This window comes from Oncorhynchus masou, chromosome 18, assembly GCF_036934945.1.
Source record: "Oncorhynchus masou masou isolate Uvic2021 chromosome 18, UVic_Omas_1.1, whole genome shotgun sequence".
Taxonomy (NCBI): domain Eukaryota; kingdom Metazoa; phylum Chordata; class Actinopteri; order Salmoniformes; family Salmonidae; genus Oncorhynchus; species Oncorhynchus masou.
In genome coordinates, this window is record NC_088229.1 from 2,692,169 (window position 1) to 2,720,089 (window position 27,921).

Here is a 27,921-nt window from a genome sequence, read left to right on the forward strand (position 1 = left end):
GGGATTTTAACTACAAAATATTACATTATTACGTACCCTTCTCCTACCCCCCTCAGATTATGAGCGCACACTGGCATATAGCCCCTGTTCCGGTCTGTGCTACTGGCAGACTACACTGGCAAAACTGAGCATGGTAATTAATATGCCATTTGTTATGTTTATGGTGAAACAAAACTGACCATGACCGGCCTCGCCATCCCATAGTGCACCCTGGCCAGGAGTGTCCACATCGCCTCGTCCTGATTGAACACCACAACATTTCCAGGAAGGAGACAAGTTTCAATCACTGGTATACATACTGTTTGGAAGGCATTCATTAGAGAGAATTACACATGGAAAACATAATAGTATTGTTGGTGTATTCTCACTTCGTGTGGTAAGTTGGACTGTGCATCGGAACAGAAGAGCTGTGAATGTATTTCTACATTACTGGTGGTTGTCTCAACACTGTGTTTCCAAACGTGGTTTTACACAAGGTGTGGTTTAAGAAAAGAGGAATTACATTGTGTAAAATATTGGCAATCTTGACCTACACTGAGCAAAACATGCTATTTAGACTATTACTGGATTGGTTCATTCAAAAGAACGAAATTACATTCTGAGTGAAAAACATAGCATGATACTGGTTTTGGAAAGAGTTGTCCCACATTATACACCTTCAGTTGATGTTGTTATTACACAAATACAATGAATTTTATAAGAACTTTTCCCCATTTATATTATAATCCATAATCATGGTTATATACAGGGAGATTTGACTTTCTTTACAAAATATTTTTTTCATGCAAAGTTTCAGCAAAGATCTCCCTCTGACTGCTGATCTTGTTTCCATGGAAACGACACCACAACGCGGTGGCTAACTCACTCAGGTAACAGCTTCTTTACAATATTGTCAACAGTAACGTTAAAAAGTTGGATGAAACAACTAGCTAACTAACTAACTATATAGCTAATAAAAAAGCCTAAATTGAGGTATCATGGTCTGTACTATTTTGGATGTAGTCTCTTTTGAGACGCAACGTTAGCTAATGGAACGTTACGCGTTAGCTGTACTGGCTAGCAACAAGTCAGGAAGACAAGTGTCAAATAGCTGTAAATGTAAAGCCCTTTTAAAATTAAAAATAAACAATGCCCCAAATTGATTTAGATTAACTTAAGCTAGCTCACTACAATTTATTTAAAAAAAAATGAAGGTGGCTAGTTCATGATGTTATACCTGTTGTGTCCCGTATATATATATATATATATATATATTTACACATTTTCTTCGCATGTCTTCTTTTTTTTTTACTCAACTTCAAAACACTCTCCTGCAACCTGCCTCACCAATTTCAAATAAATAAATAATAATATTCACATCAAATCTGAAATCCACAATAGAAGCTAGCCAGAAGAGAGGCCAGAAGAGAGGACAGAAGCTAGCCAGAAGAGAGGCTAGAAGAGAGGCCAGAAGAGAGGCCAGAAGAGAGGACAGAAGCTAGCCAGAAGAGAGGCTAGAAGAGGGGCCAGAAGAAAGGACAGAAGCTAGCCAGAAGAGAGGACAGAAGAGACGCCAGAAGGGAGGACAGAAGAGACGCCAGAAGGGAGGACAGAAGCTAGCCAGAAGAGAGGACAGAAGCTAGCCAGAAGAGAGGACAGAAGCTAGCCAGAAGAGAGACCAGAAGCTAGCCAGAAGAGAGGACAGAAGCTGGCCAGAAGAGAGGACAGAAGAGAGCCCAGAAGCTAGCCAGAAGAGAGGACAGAAGCTAGCCAGAAGAGAGGACAGAAGCTGGCCAGAAGAGAGGCCAGAAGCTAGCCAGAAGAGAGGACAGAAGCTAGCCAGAAGAGAGGCCAGAAGAGAGGCCAGAAGCTAGCCAGAAGAGAGGCCTGAAGTCAGCCAGAACAGAGGCCAGAAGCTAGCCAGAAGAGAGGCCAGAAGCTAGCCAGAAGAGAGGCCAGAAGCTAGCCAGAAGAGAGGACAGAAGCTAGCCAGAAGAGAGGCCAGAAGTTGGCCAGAAGAGAGGCCAGAAGCTAGCCCGTTTACTGGCTAACGTTAGTATTCAGCTAACCACGGTTGGTGGTCATCAGCTATGCTTTAGCTCGAAAAGCTATCGCCAGACGACACTCAATCATATGACCCACTGAAGAAATGAGTCTTAAGTAAAACTTAAAGGTTGAGACAGAGTCTGCATCTCTCACATGGGTAGGCAGACCATTCCATAAAAATGGAACTCTATATGAGAAAGCCCTGCCTCCATCTGTTTGCTTAGAAATTCTAGGGACAATTATGAGGCCTGCGTCTTGTGACCGTAGCGTGCGTGTATGGCAGGACCAAATCAGCAAGATAGGTAGGAGCAAGCCCATGTAATGCGTTGTAGGTTAACAGTAAAACCTTGAAATAAGCCCTTGCCTTAACAGGAAGCCAGAGTAGAGAGGCTAGCACCACATTTTTTGGTTCTAGTCAGGATTCTAGCAGTGGTATTTAGCACTAAAAAAATGGAAAAAAGCTGTCCTTGAAACAGTCTTGATATGTTCGTCAAAAGAGAGATCAGGGTCCAGAGTAACGCCGAGGTCCTTCACAGTTTTATTTGAGACGACTGTACAACCATCACGATTAATTGTCAGATTCAACAGAAGATCTCTTTGTTTCTTGGGACCTAGAACAAGCATCTCTATTTTGTCCAAGTTTAAAAGTAGAACGTTTGCAGCCATCCACTTCCTTATGTCTGAAACACAGGTTTCTAACGAGGACAATTTTGGGACTTCACCATGTTTCATTGAAATGTACAGTTGTGTGTCATCCGCATAGCAGTGAAAGTTAACATTACGTTTTCAAATGACATCCCCAAGAGGTCAAATATATAGTGAAAACAATAGTGGTCCTGAAATGGAACCTTGAGGAACACCAAAATGTACAATTGATTTGTCAGAGGACAAACCATTCACAGAGACAAACTGATATCTTCTTGCCATGATTATTTTCATCATTGTGTCAAGAGAAATAGTACTAAAACACTTGAGTGTCTCTCTTGATCCTCGGTTTTGGCAGAGTTGTGCAGACTCAGGGAAACTGAGCTTTGGAGGAATACGCAGATTTAAAGAGGAGTCCGTAATTTGCTTTCTAATGATCATGATCTTTAACTCAAAGAAGTTCATGAGTTTTTTACTGCTGAAGGGAAAGCCATCCTCTCTTGGGGAATGCTGCTTTTTAGTTAGCTTTGCGACAGTATCAAAATATATTTTGAATTGTTCTTATTTTCCTCAATTAAGTTGGAAAAATAGGATGATCGAGCAGCAGTGAGGGCTCTTTGATACTGCACGGTACTGTCTTTCCAAGCTAGTCGGAAGACTTCCAGTTTGGTGTGGCGCCATTTCCGTTCCAATTTTCTGGAAGCTTGCTTCAGAGCACAGGTATTTTCAAAAAAAAATGTAACCTTTATTTTACTAGGCAAGTCAGTTAAGAACAAATTCTTATTTTCAATGACGGCCTAGGAACAGTGGGTTAACTGCCTGTTCAGGGGCAGAACGGCAGATTTGTACCTTGTCAGCTTGGGGATTTGAACTTGCAACCTTTCGGTTACATGTCCAACGCTCTAACCACTAGGCTACCCTGCCGCCCCTGAATACCAGGGAGCTAGTTTGTTATGACAAATGTTCTTAGTTTTAGGGGTGAAACTGCATCTAGGGTATTGTGCAAGGTTAAATTGAGTTAAATTGAGTTCCTCAGTTAGGTGGTTAACTGATTTATGTCCTCTGGCGTCCTTGGGTAGGCAGAGGGAGTCTGGAAGGGCATCAAGGAATCTTTGTGTTGTCTGAGAATTTATAGCACGACTTTTGATGTTCCTTGGTTGGGGTCTGAGCAGATTATTTGTTGCAATTGCAAACGTAATAAAATGGTGGTCCGATAGTCCAGGATTATGAGGAAAAACATTAAGATCCACAACATTTATTCCATGGGACATAACTAGGTCCAGAGTATGACTGTGACAGTGAGTAGGTCCAGAGACATGTTGGACAAAACCCACTGAGTCGATGATGGCTCCGAAAGCCTTTTGGAGTGGGTCTGTGGACTTTTCCATGTGAATATTAAAGTCACCAAAAATTAGAATATTATCTGCTATGACTACAAGGTCCAATAGGAATTCAGGGAACTCAGTGAGGAACGCTGTATATGGCCCAGGAGACCTGTAAACAGTAGCTATAAAAAGTGATTGAGTAGGCTGCATAGATTTCATGACTAGCAGCTCAGAAGACAAAAATGTCTTCTTTTTCTTTGTAAATTGAAATTTGCTATCGTAAACACCTCCACCTTTGCAGGATGCACGGGGGATATGGTCACGAGTGTAGCCAGGAGGTGAGGCCTCATTTAACACAGTAAATTCATCAGGCTTAAGCCATGTTTCAGTCAGGCCAATCACATCAAGATTATGATCAGTGATTAGTTCATTGACTAGAACTGCCTTTGAAGTGAGGGATCTAACATTAAGTAGCCCTATTTTGAGATGTGAGGTATCATGATCTCTTTCAATAATGGCAGGAATGGAGGAGGTCTTTATCCTAGTGAGATTGCTCAGGCGAACACCGCCATGTTTAGTTTTGCCCAACCTAGGTCGAGGCACAGACACGGTCTCAATGGTGATAGCTGAGCTGACTACACTGACTGTGCTAGTGGCAGACTCCACTATGCTGGCAGGCTGGCTAACAGCCTGCTGCCTGGCCTGCACCCTATCTCATTGTGGAGCTAGAGGAGTTAGAGCCCTGTCTATGTTGGTAGATAAGATGAGAGCACCCCTCCAGCTGGGATGGAGTCCGTCACTCCTCAGCAGGCCAGGCTTGGTCCTGTTTGTGGGGGAGTCCCAGAAAGAGGGCCAATTATCTACAAATTCTATCTTTTCGGAGGGGCAGAAAACAGTTTTCAACCAGCAATTGAGTTGTGAGACTCTGCTGTAGAGCTCATCACTCCCCCTAACTGGGAGGGGGCCAGAGACAATTACTCGATGCCGACAAATCTTTCTAGTTGATTTACACGCTGACGCTATGTTGCGCTTGGTGACCTCTGACCGTTTCATCCTAACATCGTTGGTGCCGACGTGGATAACAAAATCTCTATACTCTCTACACTCGCCAGATATAGCTTTAGCCAGCACCATCTTCAGATTAGCCTTAACGTCGGTAGCCCTGCCCCCTGGTAACTGAAACACTTCAGCGAGCAGGCCTTTCTAATCGACCTGGCCGGGGTATCCTGGAAGGATAATGACCTCATCCCGTCAGTAGAGGATGCCTGGTTATTTTTTTTAAATTACTTCCTAATCATCTTAAATAAGCATGCCCTATTCAAGAAATTTAGAACCAGGAACAGATATAGCCCTTGGTTCTCTCCAGACCTGACTGCCCCTAACCAACACAAAAACATCCTATGGCGTTCTGCATTAGCATCGAACAGCCCCCGTGATATGCAACTTTTCAGGGAAGCTGGAAACCAATATACACAGGCAGTTAGAAAAGCCAAGGCTAGCTTTTTCAAGCAGAAATTTGCTTCCTGCAACACAAACTCAAAAAAGTTCTGGGACACTGTAAAGTCCATGGAGAATAAGAACACCTCCTCCCAGCTGCCCACTGCACTGAAGATAGGAAACTCTGTCACCACTGATAAATCCACTATAATTGAGAATTTCAATAAGCATTTTTCTACGGCTGGCCATGCTTTCCACCTGGCTCAACAGAACTGCACCCCCCACAGCAACTCACACAAGCCTTCACTATGTCTCCTTCTCCCAAGTCAAGTCAGCTGATGTTCTGAAAGAGCTGCCAAATCTGGACCCCTACAAATCACCCGGGCTAGACAATCTGGACCCTTTCTTTCTAAAATGATCTGACGAAATTGTTGCTACCCCTATTACTAGCCTGTTCAACCTCTCTTTTGTGTCATCCTAGATTCCCACAGATTGGAAAGCAGCTGCGGTCATCCCCCTCTTCAAAGGGGGGGACACTCTTGACCCAAACTGCTACAGACCTACAGTGGGGAGAACAAGTATTTGATACACTGCCGATTTTGCAGGTTTTCCTACTTACAAAGCGTCATTTTAATCATAGATATACTTCAACTGTGAGAGACGGAATCTAATACAAAAATACAGAAAATCACATTGTATGATTTTTAAGTAATTCATTAGCATTTTATTGCATGACATAAGTATTTGATCACCTACCAACCAGTAAGAGTTCCGGCTCTCAGAAGTCCTCCTGTTCTCCACTCATTACCTGTATTAACTGCACCTGTTTGAACTCGTTACCTGTATAAAAGACACATGTCCACACACTCAATCAAACAGACTCCAACCTCTCCACAATGGCCAAGACCCGAGAGGGTGTAAGGACATCAGGGATAAAATTATAGACCTGCACAAGGCTGGATGGGCTACAGGACAATAGGCAAGCAGCTTGGTGAGAAGGCAACAACTGTTGGTGTAATTATTAGAAAATGGAAGAAGTTCAAGATGACGGTCAATCACCCTCGGTCTGGGGCTCCATGCAAGACCTCACCTCGTGGGGCATCAATGATCATGAGGAAGGTGAGGGATCAGCCCAGAACTACACAGCAGGACCTGGTCAATGACCTGAAGAGAGCTGGGACCACAGTCTCAACGAAAACAATTAGTAACACACTACGCCGTCATGGATTAAAATCCTGCAGCGCACGCAAGGTACCCCTGCTCAAGCCAGCGCATGTCCAGGCCCGTCTGAAGTTTGCCAATGACCATCTGGATGATCCAGAGGAGGAATGGGAGAAGGTCATGTGGTCTGATGAGACAAAAATAGAGCTTTTTGGTCTAAACTCTACTCGCCGTGTTTGGAGGAAGAAGAAGGATGAGTACAACCCCAAGAACACCATCCTAACCGTGAAGCATGGAGGTGGAAACATCATTCTTTGGGGATGCTTTTCTGCAAAGGGGACAGGACGACTGCACCGTATTGAGGGGAGGATGGATGGGGCCATGTATTTCGAGATCTTGGCCAACAACCTCCTTCCCTCAGTAAGAGCATTGAAGATGGGTTGTGGCTGTGTCTTCCAGCATGACAACGACCCGAAACACACAGCCAGGACAACTAAGGAGTGGCTACGTAAGAAGCATCTCAAGGTCCTGGAGTGGCCTAGCCAGTCTCCAGACCTGAACCCAATAGAAAATCTTTGGAGGGAGCTGAAAGTCCGTATTATTGCCCAGCGACAGCCCCGAAACCTGAAGGATCTGGAGAAGGTCTGTATGGAGGAGTGGGCCAAAATCCCTGCTGCAGTGTGTGCTAACCTGGTCAAGAACTACAGGAAACTTATGATCTCTGTAATTGCAAACAAAGGATTCTATACCAAATATTAAGTTCTGCTTTTCTGATGTATTAAATACTTATGTCATGCAATAAAATGAAAATTAATTACTTAAAAATCATACAATGTGATTTTCTGAATTTTTGTTTTAGATTCCGTCTCTCACAGTTGAAGTGTACCTATGATAAAATTTACATACCTCTACATGCTTTGTAAGTAGGAAAACTTGCAAAATCGACAGTGTATCAAATAATTGTTCTCCCCACTGTATATATATCCTACCCTGCCTTTCTAAGGTATTCGAAAGCCAAGTCAACAAACAGATTACCGACTATTTCGAATCCCACCGCACCTTCTCCGGTATGCAATCTGGTTTCAGAGCTGAAAATGGGTGCACCTCAGCCACGCTCAAGGTCCTAAACGATATCTTAACCGCCATCGATAAGAAACATTACTGTGCAGCCATATTCATTGACCTGGCCAAGGCTTTCGACTCTGTCAATCACCACATCCTCATCGGGAGACTCGATAGCCTTGGTTTCTCAAATGATTGCCTCGCCTGGTTCACCAACTACTTCTCTGATAGAGTTCAGTGTGTCAAATCGGAGGGCCTGTTGTCCGGACCTCTGGCAGTCTCTATGGGGGTGCAAACAGGGTTCAATTCTTGGGCCGACTCTCTTCTCTCAATGTCGCTCTTGCTGCTGGCGATTCCCTGATCCACCTCTACGCAGACGACACCATTCTGTATACTTCTGGCCCTCCCTTGGACACTGTGTTAACTAACCTCCAGACGAGCTTCAATGCCATACAACTCCCCTTCCGTGGCCTCCAACTGCTTTAAATGCAAGTAAAACTAAATGCATGCTCTTCAACCATTCGCTGCCTGCACCTGCCCGCCCGTCCAGCATCACTACTCTGGACGGTTCTGACTTAGAATACGTGGACAACTACAAATACCTAGGTGTCTGGTTAGACTGTAAACTCTCCTTCCAGACTCACATCAAACATCTCAAATCCAAAGTTAAATCTAGAATTGGCTTCCTATTTCGCAACAAAGCATCCTTCATTCATGCTGCCAAACATACCCTCGTAAAACTGACCATCCTACCAATCCTCGACTTCGGTGATGTCATTTACAAAATAGCCTCCAACACTCTACTCAGCAGATTGGATGCAGTCTATCACAGTGCCATCCGTTTTGTCACCAAAGCTCCATATACTACCCACCATTGCGACCTGTACGCTCTCGTTGGCTGGCCATCGCTTCATACTCGTCGCCAGACCCACTGGCTCCAGGTCATCTACAAGACCCTGCTCGGTAAAGTCCCCCCTTATCTCAGCTCGCTGGTCGGTCACCATAACAGCACCCACCTGTAGCACGTGCTCCAGCAGGTATATCTCTCTGGTCACCCCCAAAACCAATTATTTCTTTGGCCGCCTCTCCTTCCAGTTCTCTGCTGCCAATGACTGGAACGAACTACAAAAATCTCTGAAACTGGAAACACTTATCTCCCTCACTAGCTTTAAGCACCAGCTGTCAGAGCAGCTCACAGATTACTGCACCTGTACATAGCCCATCTATAAGTTATCCCAAACAACTACCTCTCCCCCTACTGTATTTATTTATTTATTTTGCTCCTTTGCACCCCATTATTTATATCTCTACTTTGCACATTCTTCCACTGCAAATCTACCATTCCAGTGTTTTACTTGCTATATTGTATTTACTTTGCCACCATGGCCTTTTTTTGCCTTTACCTCCCTTATCTCACCTCATTTGCTCACATCTTATATAGACTTGTTTATACTGTATTATTGACTGTATGTTTGTTTTTCTCCATGTGTAACTCTGTGTCGTTGTATGTGTCGAACTGCTTTGCTTTATCCTGGCCAGGTCGCAATTGTAAATGAGAACTTGTTCTCAACTGGCCTACCTGGTTAAATAAAGGTGTTCTCAACTGGCCTACCTGGTTAAATAAAGGTGTTCTGAACTAGCCTACCTGGTTAAATAAAGGTGTTCTCAACTGGCCTACCTGGTTAAATAAAGGTGTTCTCAACTAGCCTACCTGGTTAAATAAAGGTGTTCTCAACTGGCCTACCTGGTTAAATAAAGGTGTTCTCAACTGGCCTACCTGGTTAAATAAAGGTGTTCTCAACTAGCCTGCCTGGTTAAATAAAGGTGTTCTCAACTAGCCTACCTGGTTAAATAAAGGTGTTCTCAACTAGCCTGCCTGGTTAAATAAAGGTGTTCTCAACTGGCCTACCTGGTTAAATAAAGGTGTTCTCAACTGGCCTACCTGGTTAAATAAAGGTGTTCTCAACTGGCCTACCTGGTTAAATAAAGGTGTTCTCAACTAGCCTGCCTGGTTAAATAAAGGTGTTCTCAACTGGCCTACCTGGTTAAATAAAGGTGTTCTCAACTGGCCTACCTGGTTAAATAAAGGTGTTCTCAACTAGCCTACCTGGTTAAATAAAGGTGTTCTCAACTAGCCTGCCTGGTTAAATAAAGGTGTTCTCAACTAGCCTACCTGGTTAAATAAAGGTGTTCTCAACTAGCCTACCTGGTTAAATAAAGGTGTTCTCAACTAGCCTACCTGGTTTAAATAAAGGTGTTCTCAACTGGCCTACCAGGTTAAATAAAGGTGTTCTCAACTGGCCTACCTGGTTAAATAAAGGTGTTCTCAACTAGCCTACCTGGTTTAATAAAGGTGTTCTCAACTGGCCTACCTGGTTAAAGAAAGGTGTTCTCAACTAGCCTACCTGGTTTAATAAAGGTGTTCTCAACTGGCCTACCTGGTTAAATAAAGGTGTTCTCAACTGGCCTACCTGGTTAAATAAAGGTGAAATACATTATTTATTTATTTTTATCCAGTGACGTTCACTTGTCCCCAGCCCAAACTGTTAAACGGAGAGCAGGATGTCGGAGGGAGAGGAGGCCGGGGCGCTGTCGGAGGGAGAGGAGGCCGGGGCGCTGTCGGAGGGAGAGGAGGCCGGGGCGCTGTCGGAAGGAGAGGAGGCCGGGGCGCATTCGGAGGGAGAGGAGGCCGCGAATGAGGATGGACAGGAGGAAAATATGTCTGAAAAAGAGGACCAGGTGCACGTTGACATTGTTTCGTTTTTGGTTGTTGATTATCGATCTCATGGGTAACCTAACCTACAATACATTTCAAAATGTAAACTGATAACTCATCGATAAAATGGGATTTATTCTGATACATTGATTAATTATTTCATTGCTGCTTCGTTGAGTGTTGTGTTGATGTGTCCCTCTCCAGATCGAGCCATGCCCTCTGACCAAGGAGATTCTGATCCCCGCTCTGTCTCTTTTGTGTCGCACCGGGAACGGCCTGGCACACGCCTTCGTTAAGCTCCAACTGGAAAACAGGTGAGGTGACCACCACAGGACACAAAACACCTGGTCTCAAACGGCACCCTATCCCATTTATAGTGCACTTGCCCTACTTTTGAACAGAGCCTATAGGGATGCCAACCGGGCCCAGTCCCAAATCAACTGCTATTCCCTTAGGTTGGCCCCTAGCCTCTCATCCCTAGCCCCTAGCCCAAGACAATTGTTTCATCTAAAATAATTGGATAAGCAGCAATGCAACTTATCCTCGTCTCTCTCCCCGTGCCTCCCTACCCCCTCTCTCTCCCTGTGTCTCCCTACCCCCTCTCTCTCCCTGTGCCTCCCTACCCCCTCTCTCTCCCTGTGTCTCCCTACCCCCTCTCTCTCCCCATGCCCCCTACCCCCTCTCTCTACCTGTGTCTCCCTACCCCCTCTCTCTCCCCGTGCCTCCCTACCCCCTCACTCTCCCTGTGTCTCCCTACCCCGTCTCTCTCCTTGTGTCTCCCTACCCCCTCTCTCTCCCTGTGTCTCCCTACCCCCTCTCTCTACCTGTGTCTCCCTACCCCCTCTCTCTCCCCCCGTGCCTCCCTACCCCCTCTCTCTCCCCCGTGCCTCCCTACCCCCTCTCTCTCCCTGTGTCTCCCTACACCCTCTCTCCCTTGTGCCTCCCTACCCCCTCTCTCTCTCCCTGTGTCTCCCTACCCCGTCTCTCTCATTGTGCCTCCCTACCCCCTCTCTCTCTCCCTGTGTCTCCCTACCCCGTCTCTCTCCTTGTGCCTCCCTACCCCCTCTCTCTCCCTGTCTCCCTACCCCATCTCTCTCATTGTGCCTTCCTACCCCCTCTCTCTCTCCCTTTGTCTCCCTACACCCTCTCTCTCCTTGTGCCTCCCTACCCCCTCTCTCTCCCTGTGTCTCCCTACCCCCTCTCTCTCCCCGTGCCTCCCTACCCCCTCTCTCTCCTTGTGCCTCCCTACCCCCTCTCTCTCCCTGTGTCTCCCTACACCCTCTCTCTCCTTGTGCCTCCCTACCCCCTCTCTCTCCCTGTGTCTCCCTACCCCCTCTCTCTCTCCCTGTGTCTCCCTACACCCTCTCTCTCCTTGTGCCTCCCTACCCCTTCTTTGCCTCCCTACCCCTTCTCTCTCTCCCTGTGTCTCCCTACACCATCTCACTCCTTGTGCCTCCCTACCCCCTCTTTGCCTCCCTACCCCTTCTCTCTCTCCCTGTGTCTCCCTACCCCCTCTCTCTCCTTGTGCCTCCCTACCCCCTCTTTGTCCCCTTCTTTCCCCCATCTCATCTCTGTCTCTCTCCTCCCCCTCTCCCCCTTCTCTCTCTCTCCCCCTTCCCTCTCTTTCCCCCTCCCTCTCTCTCCCCCTTCCCTCTCTCTCCCCCTCTCTCTCCCCCTTCCCTCTCTCTCCTCCCCCTCTCTCCCCCTCTCTCCCTCTCTGCCCAGACGTCTGACAGACATGGCCCTGGTCAGCTCGTTTGTCCACCTGCGTTTCCTGGACGTGTCATCCAACCACCTCTCTGACCTTTCACCCCTGGCTGCCCTCACACAGCTGCTGTGGCTGAAGGCAAGGACCCAAATCGCACCATATTTCTCATATAGTGCAACATTTTGACCAGAGTCTTGGTATATACAATTGTCATCGTCCCAAATGATTCCCAAATAAGTATAGTCCCTCCTGTGTAAGACGGTGTAGCATTTTTCAATAATAATAATAATATAAGCATTTCCTTTCCCCCTCCCCCCAGGGCGATGGTAACATGGTGGCTGGGTTCAGAGGTCAGCCCCTGGGTCAGCTGACATACCTACAGTGGCTGAGTCTGGCCCTGAACCGCCTCAAAGACCTGGAAGGCCTAGAAGGCCTCGGCCTAGAGAGCCTCAACCTCATTGGTTAGTCTGGGAGGGGGTGTGAAGAGCCTTTAACCTCATTGGTCAGTCTGGGAAGGGGTGTGGGAGAGCCTCAACCTCATTGGTCAGTCTGGGAGGTGATGTGGGAGAGCCTCAACCTCATTGGTCAGTATGGGAAGGGGTGTGGGAGAGCCTCAACCTCATTGGTCAGTCTGGGAAGGGGTTTGGGAGAGCCTCAAGCTCATTGGTCAGTCTGGGAAGGGGTTTGGGAGAGCCTCAAGCTCATTGGTCAGTCTGGGGAGAGGGTGTTGGAGAACCTCATTGGCCAGGATTGATCTATTTGCATAGATTTAAGGTCTGAATGTGGCTGAGATAAAGTAACACATCTTACAATCAGTGTACTGAGTTGATCTAATATAGACGGACCATTACCTAGCATAGACCCATAAAGAATGATAGAGGACTCTTCTTTGTATCTGTCCCATTATAGCGTCTGTTAGCGCATGGGCAGCGCCATTGAGGCCATCTCAATTTTGAAGTAGTACATTTTCTTCTAATATAATATCTGCCATTTAGCAGACATTTTACGTATGGGTTGTCCTATAAAGCCAGAGTTGCTGATTTACTGTCGCCTACAGTTATGGAATGTTTGCTCATGACCATAATGCATTGGCTGATCCCTCCTGATGACCTGGATGGAATTATGTGACCTTTCCCTTAAACCATAGGACGGCCCACCCAGTTGACTACTTTAAAATGGTGGAAGCGCTGCCCATGCTAAAACTGGCTTTTGAGCTCCAGAGTCCTCTATCTATTTCTATGGCATAGACAGAAAGACACGACATTACCTAGCATAGACAGAAAGACACGACATTACCTAGCATAGACAGAAAGACACGACATTACCTAGCATAGACAGAAAGACACGACATTACCTAGCATAGACAGAAAGACACGACATTACCTAGCATAGACAGAAAGACACGCCATTACCTAGCATAGACAGAAAGACACGACATTACCTAGCATAGACAGAAAGACACGCCATTACCTAGCATAGACAGAAAGACACGACATTACCTAGCATAGACAGAAAGACATGCCATTACCTAGCATAGACAGAAAGACACGCCATTACCTAGCATAGACAGAAAGACACGCCATTACCTAGCATAGACAGAAAGACACGCCATTACCTAGCATAGACAGAAAGACACGCCATTACCTAGCATAGACAGAAAGACACGACATTACCTAGCATAGACAGAAAGACACGACATTACCTAGCATAGACAGAAAGACACGACATTACCTAGCATAGACAGAAAGACACGACATTACCTAGCATAGACAGAAAGACACGCCATTACCTAGCATAGACAGAAAGACACGACATTACCTAGCATAGACAGAAAGACACGACATAGACAGACAGACGGAATGACGGGCGGGCAGGCGGGTGGACAGACAGACGGATGGGCGGACAGACAGACAGTCAGGCAGACAGACAGACAGACAGACGGACGGACGGGCGGACAGACAGACAGACAGACAGACGGATGGGCGGACAGACAGACAGTCAAACAGGCGGGCAGGCAGACAGACAGACAGACAGTCGGGCGGACAGACAGACAGTCAGGCAGACAGACAGACGGACGGACGGGCGGACAGACAGTCAAGCAGACAGACAGGCGGACAGACAGACAAGCAGACAGACGGACGGGCGGACAGACAGTCAAGCAGACAGACAGGCGGACGGACAGACAAGCAGACAGACGGACGGGCGGACAGACAGTCAAGCAGACAGACAGGCGGACGGACGGGCGGACAGACAGTCAAAGCAGACAGACAGACGGACGGACGGGCGGACAGACAGTCAAGCAGACAGACAGGCGGACAGACAGACAAGCAGACAGACAGACGGACGGGCGGACAGACAGTCAAGCAGACAGACAGACGGGCGGACAGACAGTCAGGCAGACAGACGGACGGGCGGACAGACAGTCAAACAGGCGGACAGACAGACAGACAGACAGTCAGGCAGACGGACGGACGGGCGGACAGACAGACAAGCAGACAGACTGGCGGGCGGACAGACAGACAGTCAGGCAGACAGGCGGACAGACAGACAAGCAGACAGACAGGCGGGCAGGCAGACAGGCGGGCGGGCAGGCAGACAGACAGGCGGGGGGGGGCAGGCAGACAGACATGTCTTATGTGTGTTCATAATATGATACTTGAGTGACTCAACAAAATCAATGTGGGCCCCCTGAGTGTCGAGGCCTGGGTCTGTAGGTTGAGTATGACCTCTCTAAGTAAGGGTGTCCAGAGTGTGTCTTGTGTGTCGTTGCTAGGTAACGGTATCCAGAGGGTGTCGGGGCTACGGTACCATCACCTGACCAACCTGGTGACTCTAGAACTGAGAGGAAACAAACTGGAGACCACCGACGGGATATACCTGCCCAACCTCCGACGCCTCTACCTGGTAACCTTTAACCTCTCACCATAACCTCCTTCTGCCCAACCTCCGACGCCTCTACCTGGTAACCTTTAACCTCTCACCATAACCTCCTTCTGCCCAACCTCCGACGCCTCTACCTGGTAACCTTTAACCTCTCACCATAACCTCCATCTGCCCAACCTGTGACGCCTCTACCTGACCTTTCAACCCTAACTCTAACCTACACAGGCTCTACCTGACCTTTAAACCCTAACTCTAACCTACACAGGCTCTACCTGACCTTTCAACCCTCACTCTAACCTACACAGGCTCAACCTGGTAACTTTCAACCTCTCACCCATAACCCCATCTGATTCCTGGTTCTAACCTTTCACCTGTCACTTACCTCAGTTTAATTCTGACCTCTAACCCCTTGACCTGTAACTTCTGACCCCTGTGCAGGCCCAGAATACTATCAAGCGCCTGGAGGGTCTGGGTAAGCTGGAGCGTCTGACCACCCTGCACCTCCGAGACAACCAACTGGAGACTCTAGATGGCATCAGTCCCAACATGAAGTCCCTGCAGTACCTCAACATCAGGTAGACATCAGTCCCAACAGTACCTCAACATCAGGTAGACATCAGTCCCAACAGTACCTCAACAACAGGTAGACATCAGTCCCTGCAGTACCTCAACATCAGGTAGACATCAGTCCCAACAGTACCTCAACATCAGGTAGACATCAGTCCCTGCAGTACCTCAACATCAGGTAGACATTAGTCCCAACAGTACCTCAACATCAGGCAGACATCAGGTAGACATCAGTCCCAACAGTACCTCAACATCAGGTAGACATCAGTCCCAACAGTACCTCAACATCAGGTAGACATCAGGTAGACATCAGTCCCAACAGTACCTCAACATCAGGTAGACATCAGTCCCAACAGTACCTCACCATCAGGCAGACATCAGTCCCTGCAGTACCTCAACATCAGGTAGACATCAGTCCCAACAGTACCTCAACATCAGGTAGACATCAGTCCCAACAGTACCTCAACATCAGGTAGACATCAGTCCCTGCAGTACCTCAACATCAGGTAGACATCAGTCCCAACAGTACCTCAACATCGGGTAGACATCAGTCCCTGCAGTACCTCAACATCAGGTAGACATCAGTCCCTACAGTACCTCAACATCAGGTAGACATCAGTCCCTGCAGTACCTCAACATCAGGTAGACATCAGTCCCAACAGTACCTCAACAACAGGTAGACATCAGTCCCTGCAGTACCTCAACATCAGGTAGACATCAGTCCCTACAGTACCTCAACATCAGGTAGACATCAGTCCCAACACTTTACCTCAACATCAGGCAGACATCAGTCCCTACAGTACCTCAACATCAGGTAGACATCAGTCCCAACAGTACCTCAACATCAGGTAGACATCAGTCCCTGCAGTACCTCAACATCAGGTAGACATCAGTCCCTGCAGTACCTCAACATCAGGTAGACATTAGTCCCAACAGTACCTCACCATCAGGTATACATCAGTCCCAACAGTACCTCAACATCAGGTAGACATCAGTCCCAACAGTACCTCAACATCGGGTAGACATCAGTCCCTGCAGTACCTCAACATCAGGTAGACATCAGTCCCTACAGTACCTCAACATCAGGTAGACATCAGTCCCTGCAGTACCTCAACATCAGGTAGACATCAGTCCCTACAGTACCTCAACATCAGGTAGACATCAGTCCCAACAGTACCTCAACAACAGGTAGACATCAGTCCCTACAGTACCTCACCATCAGGTAGACATCAGTCCCAACAGTACCTCAACATCAGGTAGACATCAGTCCCAACAGTACCTCAACATCAGGTAGACATCAGTCCCTGCAGTACCTCACCATCAGGTAGACATCAGTCCCTACAGTACCTCAACATCAGGTAGACATCAGGTAGACATCAGTCCCTGCAGTACCTCAACATCAGGTAGACATTAGTCCCAACAGTACCTCAACATCAGGTAGACATCAGTCCCAACAGTACCTCAACATCAGGTAGACATCAGGTAGACATCAGTCCCAACAGTACCTCAACATCAGATAGACATCAGGTAGACATCAGTCCCAACAGTACCTCAACATCAGGTAGACATCAGTCCCAACAGTACCTCAACATCAGGTAGACATCAGTCCCAACAGTACCTCAACATCAGGTAGACATCAGTCCCTGCAGTACCTCAACATCAGGTAGACATCAGTCCCTGCAGTACCTCAACATCAGGTAGACATTAGTCCCAACAGTACCTCACCATCAGGTATACATCAGTCCCAACAGTACCTCAACATCAGGTAGACATCAGTCCCAACAGTACCTCAACATCGGGTAGACATCAGTCCCTGCAGTACCTCAACATCAGGTAGACATCAGTCCCTACAGTACCTCAACATCAGGTAGACATCAGTCCCTGCAGTACCTCAACATCAGGTAGACATCAGTCCCTACAGTACCTCAACATCAGGTAGACATCAGTCCCAACAGTACCTCAACAACAGGTAGACATCAGTCCCTACAGTACCTCACCATCAGGTAGACATCAGTCCCAACAGTACCTCAACATCAGGTAGACATCAGTCCCAACAGTACCTCAACAACAGGTAGACATCAGTCCCAACAGTACCTCAACATCAGGTAGACATCAGTCCCAACAGTACCTCAACATCAGGTAGACATCAGTCCCAACAGTACCTCAACATCAGGTAGACATCAGTCCCTGCAGTACCTCAACATCAGGTAGACATCAGTCCCAACAGTACCTCAACATCAGGTAGACATCAGTCCCAACAGTACCTCAACATCAGGTAGACATCAGGTAGACATCAGTCCCAACAGTACCTCAACATCAGGTAGACATCAGGTAGACATCAGTCCCAACAGTACCTCAACATCAGGTAGACATCAGGTAGACATCAGTCCCTACAGTACCTCAACATCAGGTAGACATCAGGTAGACATCAGTCCCTACAGTACCTCAACATCAGGTAGACATCAGTCCCAACAGTACCTCACCATCAGGTAGACATCAGTCCCTGCAGTACCTCACCATCAGGTAGACATCAGTCCCTACAGTACCTCAACATCGGGTAGACATCAGTCCCAACAGTACCTCAACATCAGGTAGACATCAGTCCCTACAGTACCTCACCATCAGGTAGACATCAGTCCCTGCAGTACCTCAACATCAGGTAGACATCAGTCCCTACAGTACCTCAACATCGGGTAGACATCAGTCCCAACAGTACCTCAACATCAGGTAGACATCAGTCCCAACAGTACCTCAACATCAGGTAGACATCAGTCCCTGCAGTACCTCAACATCAGGTAGACATCAGTCCCTACAGTACCTCAACATCAGGTAGACATCAGTCCCAACAGTACCTCAACATCAGGTAGACATCAGTCCCTGCAGTACCTCAACATCAGGTAGACATCAGTCCCAACAGTACCTCAACATCAGGTATACATCAGTCCCAACAGTACCTCAACATCAGGTAGACATCAGTCCCTACAGTACCTCAACATCAGGTAGACATCAGTCCCAACAGTACCTCAACAACAGGTAGACATCAGTCCCAACAGTACCTCAACATCAGGTAGACATCAGTCCCAACAGTACCTCAACAACAGGTAGACATCAGTCCCTGCAGTACCTCAACATCAGGTAGACATCAGGTAGACATCAGTCCCTGCAGTACCTCAACATCAGGTAGACATCAGTCCCAACAGTACCTCAACAACAGGTAGACATCAGTCCCTGCAGTACCTCAACATCAGGTAGACATCAGTCCCAACAGTACCTCAACATCAGGTAGACATCAGTCCCTACAGTACCTCAACATCAGGTAGACATCAGTCCCAACAGTACCTCAACAACAGGTAGACATCAGTCCCAACAGTACCTCAACATCAGGTAGACATCAGTCCCAACAGTACCTCAACAACAGGTAGACATCAGTCCCTGCAGTACCTCAACATCAGGTAGACATCAGGTAGACATCAGTCCCTGCAGTACCTCAACATCAGGTAGACATCAGTCCCAACAGTACCTCAACAACAGGTAGACATCAGTCCCTGCAGTACCTCAACATCAGGTAGACATCAGTCCCAACAGTACCTCAACATCAGGTAGACATCAGTCCCAACAGTACCTCAACATCAGGTAGACATCAGTCCCTGCAGTACCTCAACATCGGGTAGACATCAGTCCCAACAGTACCTCAACATCAGGCAGACATCAGTCCCTGCAGTACCTCAACATCAGGTAGACATCAGTCCCTACAGTACCTCAACATCAGGTAGACATCAGGTAGACATCAGTCCCTGCAGTACCTCAACATCAGGTAGACATCAGTCCCAACAGTACCTCAACATCAGGTAGACATCAGTCCCTACAGTACCTCAACATCGGGTAGACATCAGTCCCAACAGTACCTCAACATCAGGCAGACATCAGTCCCTGCAGTACCTCAACATCAGGTAGACATCAGTCCCTACAGTACCTCAACATCAGGTAGACATCAGGTAGACATCAGTCCCTGCAGTACCTCAACATCAGGTAGACATCAGTCCCAACAGTACCTCAACATCAGGTAGACATCAGTCCCTACAGTACCTCACCATCAGGTAGACATCAGTCCCTGCAGTACCTCAACATCAGGTAGACATCAGTCCCTACAGTACCTCAACATCGGGTAGACATCAGTCCCAACAGTACCTCAACATCAGGTAGACATCAGTCCCTACAGTACCTCAACATCAGGTAGACATCAGTCCCAACAGTACCTCAACATCAGGTAGACATCAGTCCCTACAGTACCTCACCATCAGGTAGACATCAGTCCCAACAGTACCTCAACATCAGGTAGACATCAGTCCCTACAGTACCTCAACATCAGGTAGACATCAGTCCCAACAGTACCTCAACACTGTCAACTGACCTTCACTAAACATCTGACGTCAATCCCACTGACAGATGAATGTATAAATACCTCCCTTTACCTCAGCAGGCTACTGCATCATAGTACCCCTCCATCTCTGTCCTCCCTTTACCTCAGCAGGCTACTGTATCATAGTACCCCTCCATCTCCTCTTTACCTCAGCAGGCTACTGTATCATAGTACCCCTCCATCTCCCTTTACCTCAGCAGGCTACTGCATCATCGTACCCCTCCATCTCCCTTTACCTCAGCAGGCTACTGCATCATCGTACCCCTCCATCTCCTCTTTACCTCAGCAGGCTACTGTATCATAGTACCCCTCCATCTCCTCTTTACCTCAGCAGGCTACTGCATCATAGTACCCCTCCATCTCCTCTTTACCTCAGCAGGCTACTGCATCATAGTACCCCTCCATCTCCCTTTACCTCAGCAGGCTACTGCATCATAGTACCCCTCCATCTCCCTTTACCTCAGCAGGCTACTGCATCATAGTACCCCTCCATCTCCTCTTTACCTCAGCAGGCTACTGTATCATAGTACCCCTCCATCTCCTCTTTACCTCAGCAGGCTACTGTATCATAGTACCCCTCCATCTCCTCTTTACCTCAGCAGGCTACTGCATCATCGTACCCCTCCATCTCCTCTTTACCTCAGCAGGCTACTGTATCATAGTACCCCTCCATCTCCTCTTTACCTCAGCAGGCTACTGCATCATAGTACCCCTCTATCTCCTCTTTACCTCAGCAGGCTACTGCATCATAGTACCCCTCCATCTCCTCTTTACCTCAGCAGGCTACTGTATCATAGTACCCCTCCATCTCCTCTTTACCTCAGCAGGCTACTGCATCATCGTACCCCTCCATCTCCCTTTACCTCAGCAGGCTACTGCATCATCGTACCCCTCCATCTCCCTTTACCTCAGCAGGCTACTGCATCATCGTACCCCTCCATCTCCCTTTACCTCAGCAGGCTACTGCATCATAGTACCCCTCCATCTCCTCTTTACCTCAGCAGGCTACTGCATCATCATTTTCCTCTACATCTCCTCTTTACCAAAGCAGGCTACTGTATCATAGTACCCCTCCATCTCCTCTTTACCTCAGCAGGCTACTGCATCGTAGTACCCCTCCATCTCCTCTTTACCTCAGCAGGCTACTGTATCATAGTATCCCTCAGTCTCCCCTCCTTCCCTCCTTCAGGGGTAACCTGGTGTCTGCCCAGCGTGCCTTGCGTAGTCTGGTGGGCGTATCCAGGACATTGCGAGCGCTGGTCCTAGCGGAAAACCCTCTGGTGGAGACGGAGGACTACCGTCTGTGTGTCCTGAGCCGCCTGCCGTTGCTGGAGCGCCTCGACAAGGAACCCATCTCTCCTGAGGAGAAGTCTGAGGCCCAGGAGAAACTCAGGGTATGACACGCCCAGGAGAGACTCAGGGTATAACACACACAGGAGAGACTCAGGGTATAACACGCACAGGAGAGACTCAGGGTATAACACGCCCAGGAGAGACTCAGGGTATGACACGCACAGGAGAGACTCAGGGTATAACACGCCCAGGAGAAACTCAGGGTATAACAGACACAGGAGAGACTCAGGGTATAACACGCCCAGGAGAGACTCAGGGTATAACACGCACAGGAGAAACTCAGGGTATAACACGCCCAGGAGAGACTCAGGGTATAACAGACACGCACAGGAGAGACTCAGGGTATAACACGCCCAGGAGAGACTCAGGGTATAACACACACAGGAGAGACTCAGGGTATAACAGACACAGGAGAGACTCAGGGTATAACACGCACAGGAGAGACTCAGGGTATAACAGACACGCACAGTAGAGACTCAGGGTATAACACGCCCAGGAGAGACTCAGGGTATAACACGCACAGGAGAGACTCAGGGTATAACACGCCCAGGAGAGACTCAGGGTATAACAGACACGCACAGTAGAGACTCAGGGTATAACACGCCCAGGAGAGACTCAGGGTATAACACACACAGGAGAGACTCAGGGTATAACAGACACAGGAGAGACTCAGGGTATAACACGCACAGGAGAGACTCAGGGTATAACACGCACAGGAGAGACTCAGGGTATAACACGCACAGGAGAGACTCAGGGTATAACAGACACGCACAGGAGAGACTCAGGGTATAACACGCACAGGAGAGACTCAGGGTATAACACGCACAGGAGAGACTCAGGGTATAACACGCACAGGAGAAACTCAGGGTATAACACGCCCAGGAGAAACTCAGGGTATAACACGCACAGGAGAGACTCAGGGTATAACACGCCCAGGAGAAACTCAGGGTATAACACGCACAGGAGAGACTCAGGGTATAACACACACAGGAGAGACTCAGGGTATAACAGACACGCACAGGAGAGACTCAGGGTATAACACGCACAGGAGAGACTCAGGGTATAACACGCCCAGGAGAAACTCAGGGTATAACACGCACAGGAGAGACTCAGGGTATAACACACACAGGAGAGACTCAGGGTATAACACGCCCAGGAGAGACTCAGGGTATAACAGACACGCACATGAGAGACTCAGGGTTTAACACACACAGTAGAAACTCAGGGTATAACACGCACATGAGAAACTCAGGGTATGACACGCACAGGAGAAACTCAGGGTATAACACGCACAGGAGAGACTCAGGGTATAACAGACACGCACATGAGAGACTCAGGGTTTAACACACACAGGAGAAACTCAGGGTATGACACGCACAGGAGAGACTCAGGGTATAACACGCCCAGGAGAGACTCAGGGTATAACAGACACGCACATGAGAGACTCAGGGTATAACACGCACAGGAGAGACTCAGGGTATAACACGCACAGTAGAAACTCAGGGTATGACACGCACAGGAGAAACTCAGGGTATAACACACACAGGAGAGACTCAGGGTATAACACGCACAGGAGAAACTCAGGGTATGACACGCACAGGAGAGACTCAGGGTATAACACGCCCAGGAGAAACTCAGGGTATAACAGGCACGCACAGGAGAAACTCAGGGTATGACAGACACAGGAGAGACTCAGGGTATAACACGCCCAGGAGAGACTCAGGGTATGACAGGCACAGGAGAGACTCAGGGTATAACACGCACAGGAGAAACTCAGGGTATAACAGGCACAGGAGAAACTCAGGGTATAACACGCACAGGAGAAACTCAGGGTATGACACGCACAGGAGAAACTCAGGGTATGACACGCACAGGAGAGACTCAGGGTATAACAGACACGCACATGAGAGACTCAGGGTATAACACGCCCAGGAGAAACTCAGGGTATAACACGCACAGGAGAAACTCAGGGTATAACACTTCCAGGAGAAACTCAGGGTATAACACGCCCAGGAGAAACTCAGGGTATAACACGCACAGGAGAGACTCAGGGTATAACAGGCCCAGGAGAAACTCAGGGTATAACACGCCCAGGAGAGACTCAGGGTATTTCAGACACGCACAGGAGAGACTCAGGGTATAACACGCCCAGGAGAGACTCAGGGTATAACAGACACGCACAGGAGAAACTCAGGGTATAACACGCCCAGGAGAGACTCAGGGTATAACAGACACGCACATGAGAGACTCAGGGTTTAACACACACAGTAGAAACTCAGGGTATAACACGCACATGAGAAACTCAGGGTATGACACGCACAGGAGAAACTCAGGGTATAACACGCACAGGAGAGACTCAGGGTATAACAGACACGCACATGAGAGACTCAGGGTTTAACACACACAGGAGAAACTCAGGGTATGACACGCACAGGAGAGACTCAGGGTATAACACGCACATGAGAGACTCAGGGTATAACACGCACAGGAGAAACTCAGGGTATAACACGCACAGGAGAAACTCAGGGTATAACACGCACAGGAGAGACTCAGGGTATAACACGCACAGTAGAAACTCAGGGTATGACACGCACAGGAGAAACTCAGGGTATAACACGCCCAGGAGAGACTCAGGGTATAACACGCACAGGAGAAACTCAGGGTATAACACGCACAGGAGAGACTCAGGGTATAACACGCCCAGGAGAGACTCAGGGTATGACACGCCCAGGAGAAACTCAGGGTATGACACGCACAGGAGAAACTCAGGGTATAACAGGCACGCACAGGAGAAACTCAGGGTATGACACGCCCAGGAGAGACTCAGGGTATGACAGACACAGGAGAGACTCAGGGTATAACACGCCCAGGAGAGACTCAGGGTATGACAGGCACAGGAGAGACTCAGGGTATAACACGCACAGGAGAAACTCAGGGTATAACACGCACAGGAGAAACTCAGGGTATGACACGCACAGGAGAAACTCAGGGTATGACACGCACAGGAGAAACTCAGGGTATGACACGCACAGGAGAGACTCAGGGTATAACAGACACGCACATGAGAGACTCAGGGTATAACACGCCCAGGAGAAACTCAGGGTATAACACGCCCAGGAGAAACTCAGGGTATAACACGCACAGGAGAAACTCAGGGTATAACACGCACAGGAGAAACTCAGGGTATAACACGCCCAGGAGAGACTCAGGGTATAACACGCCCAGGAGAGACTCAGGGTATAACACGCCCAGGAGAGACTCAGGGTATAACACGCACAGGAGAGACTCAGGGTATAACACGCCCAGGAGAGACTCAGGGTATAACACGCACGCACAGGAGATACTCAGGGTATAACACGCCCAGGAGAGACTCAGGGTATAACAGGCACGCACAGGAGAAACTCAGGGTATAACACGCACAGGAGAAACTCAGGGTATGACACGCACGCACAGGAGAAACTCAGGGTATAACACGCCCAGGAGAGACTCAGGGTATAACACGCACAGGAGAGACTCAGGGTATAACACGCACAGGAGAAACTCAGGGTATAACACGCCCAGGAGAGACTCAGGGTATAACAGGCACGCACAGGAGAAACTCAGGGTATAACACGCACAGGAGAGACTCAGGGTATAACACGCACAGGAGAGACTCAGGGTATAACAGACACGCCCAGGAGAAACTCAGGGTATAACACGCACAGGAGAGACTCAGGGTATAACACGCACAGGAGAGACTCAGGGTATAACACGCACGCCCAGGAGAGACTCAGGGTATAACACGCACAGGAGAAACTCAGGGTATAACACGCACAGGAGAGACTCAGGGTATGGAATGCTGCCGAGCCACTAATTCCACTCCAGCCACTAGCTCCAGCCCGTCCTCCCCAATTAAGGTGCCACCAACCCCCTGTGACTTTAAGTACACATCACCTTCGTTGGGGTCCAACTTTTGTTCCCTCTTGTCTGTCTCTATAGGAGTTTAATGATGAGGTGTCTGTCTGTCTGTCTCTATAGGAGTTTAATGATGAGGTGTCTGTCTGTCTGTCTCTATAGGAGTTTAATGATGAGGTGTCTGTTGATCCCTCTGTCTGTCTGTCTGTCTGTCTGTCTGTCTGTCTGTCTGTCTGTCTGTCTCTATAGGAGTTTAATGATGAGGTGTCTGTCTGTCTGTCTCTATAGGAGTTTAATGATGAGGTGTCTGTCTGTCTGTCTGTCTCTATAGGAGTTTAATGATGAGGTGTCTGTCTGTCTGTCTCTATAGGAGTTTAATGATGAGGTGTCTGTCTGTCTGTCTGTCTCTATAGGAGTTTAATGATGAGGTGTCTGTCTGTCTGTCTCTATAGGAGTTTAATGATGAGGTGTCTGTCTGTCTGTCTCTATAGGAGTTTAATGATGAGGTGTCTGTCTGTCTGTCTCTATAGGAGTTTAATGATGAGGTGTCTGTCTGTCTGTCTGTCTCTATAGGAGTTTAATGATGAGGTGTCTGTCTGTCTGTCTCTATAGGAGTTTAATGATGAGGTGTCTGTCTGTCTGTCTCTATAGGAGTTTAATGATGAGGTGTCTGTCTGTCTGTCTCTATAGGAGTTTAATGATGAGGTGTCTGTCTGTCTGTCTGTCTGTCTCTATAGGAGTTTAATGATGAGGTGTCTGTCTGTCTGTCTCTATAGGAGTTTAATGATGAGGTGTCTGTCTGTCTGTCTGTCTCTATAGGAGTTTAATGATGAGGTGTCTGTCTGTCTGTCTCTATAGGAGTTTAATGATGAGGTGTCTGTCTGTCTGTCTGTCTCTATAGGAGTTTAATGATGAGGTGTCTGTCTGTCTGTCTCTATAGGAGTTTAATGATGAGGTCTCTGTCTGTCTGTCTCTATAGGAGTTTAATGATGAGGTGTCTGTCTGTCTGTCTGTCTGTCTGTCTCTATAGGAGTTTAATGATGAGGTGTCTGTCTGTCTGTCTCTATAGGAGTTTAATGATGAGGTGTCTGTCTGTCTGTCTCTATAGGAGTTTAATGATGAGGTGTCTGTCTGTCTCTATAGGAGTTTAATGATGAGGTGTCTGTCTGTCTGTCTGTCTCTATAGGAGTTTAATGATGAGGTGTCTGTCTGTCTGTCTGTCTCTATAGGAGTTTAATGATGAGGTGTCTGTCTGTCTGTCTCTATAGGAGTTTAATGATGAGGTGTCTGTCTGTCTGTCTCTATAGGAGTTTAATGATGAGGTGTCTGTCTGTCTGTCTCTATAGGAGTTTAATGATGAGGTGTCTGTCTGTCTGTCTGTCTGTCTGTCTGTCTCTATAGGAGTTTAATGATGAGGTGTCTGTCTGTCTGTCTCTATAGGAGTTTAATGATGAGGTGTCTGTCTGTCTGTCTGTCTCTATAGGAGTTTAATGATGAGGTGTCTGTCTGTCTGTCTCTATAGGAGTTTAATGATGAGGTGTCTGTCTGTCTGTCTGTCTCTATAGGAGTTTAATGATGAGGTGTCTGTCTGTCTGTCTCTATAGGAGTTTAATGATGAGGTGTCTGTCTGTCTGTCTCTATAGGAGTTTAATGATGAGGTGTCTGTCTGTCTGTCTGTCTCTATAGGAGTTTAATGATGAGGTGTCTGTCTGTCTGTCTGTCTGTCTCTATAGGAGTTTAATGATGAGGTGTCTGTCTGTCTGTCTCTATAGGAGTTTAATTTACATTTACATTTAAGTCATTTAGCAGACGCTCTTATCCAGAACGACTTACAAATTGGATGATGAGGTGTCTGTCTGTCTGTCTCTATAGGAGTTTAATGATGAGGTGTCTGTCTGTCTCTATAGGAGTTTAATGATGAGGTGTCTGTCTGTCTGTCTCTATAGGAGTTTAATGATGAGGTGTCTGTCTGTCTGTCTGTCTGTCTGTCTGTCTGTCTGTCTGTCTGTCTGTCTGTCTGTCTGTCTGTCTCTATAGGAGTTTAATGATGAGGTGTCTGTCTGTCTGTCTCTATAGGAGTTTAATGATGAGGTGTCTGTCTGTCTGTCTCTATAGGAGTTTAATGATGAGGTGTCTGTTGATCCCTCTGTCTGTCTGTCTGTCTGTCTGTCTGTCTGTCTGTCTGTCTGTCTGTCTGTCTGTCTCTATAGGAGTTTAATGATGAGGTGTCTGTCTGTCTGTCTCTATAGGAGTTTAATGATGAGGTGTCTGTCTGTCTGTCTCTATAGGAGTTTAATGATGAGCTGTCTGTCTGTCTGTCTCTATAGGAGTTTAATGATGAGGTGTCTGTTGGGGCAGAGAAGTACTAACTCACCATCACTCAGTGACTCCTCTCCCAGTCACTCCACCAGTCCACATCCAAGACCTACATAGATCCTTGTGTGTGAACAAGTTTGTACTAGCTGGTTAAATGTATTCCTGGTTTATCCTCAGCAGTGCTGGTCCTGGTGTGGAGACAGACTAGCGAGTTAAATGTATTCCTGGTATATTAACCAATGAAGATTGTGTTTATAGACAACGAACGATGCTCTATTTTCAAAACAATAAACATTTATTGATTGGTAAAAATGTATTGATTGGTAAACATTTATTGATTGGTATTATGTTTATCTTTGTCGTTGATAGCATTTCAAATGTCTTATTTTTGAAGTCATAGCATTTGAGA

The 27,921-nt window shown here is 47.5% G+C and overlaps 1 protein-coding gene across 2 annotated transcripts; it reads left to right on the forward strand.

The window, feature by feature from the left end:
- The first annotated feature begins 300 nt into the window (after positions 1-300).
- Positions 301-27,820, forward strand: lrrc23 (leucine rich repeat containing 23). Of its 2 annotated transcripts, XM_064993599.1 has the most exons (10): positions 301-376; positions 791-869; positions 10,173-10,394; positions 10,576-10,685; positions 12,097-12,217; positions 12,399-12,540; positions 14,853-14,983; positions 15,401-15,537; positions 21,139-21,343; positions 27,524-27,820. In XM_064993599.1, exons 3-10 carry the CDS (start codon positions 10,218-10,220, stop codon positions 27,563-27,565), a joined length of 1,065 nt encoding a protein of 354 aa, XP_064849671.1. In that variant the 5' UTR covers positions 301-376; positions 791-869; positions 10,173-10,217; the 3' UTR covers positions 27,566-27,820. The 2 variants fall into 2 exon arrangements, with proteins under 2 accessions (XP_064849671.1, XP_064849672.1); XM_064993600.1 differs by lacking the exon at positions 301-376 and having other exon boundaries at positions 612-869; positions 10,193-10,394.
- Positions 27,821-27,921: the final 101 nt, after the last annotated feature.

What these genes read in the sequence shown, in the direction of transcription:
- lrrc23 (XM_064993599.1), top strand. Translation starts at nt 10,218, where the DNA reads ATGTCGGAGGGAGAGGAGGCCGGGGCGCTGTCGGAGGGAGAGGAGGCC. An exon ending in AGAGAGCCTCAACCTCATTG is followed by an intron (nt 12,541 to 14,852) that starts GTTAGTCTGGGA and finishes TGTCGTTGCTAG; the next exon opens with GTAACGGTATCCAGAGGGTG. An exon ending in CTGCAGTACCTCAACATCAG is followed by an intron (nt 15,538 to 21,138) that starts GTAGACATCAGT and finishes TCCCTCCTTCAG; the next exon opens with GGGTAACCTGGTGTCTGCCC.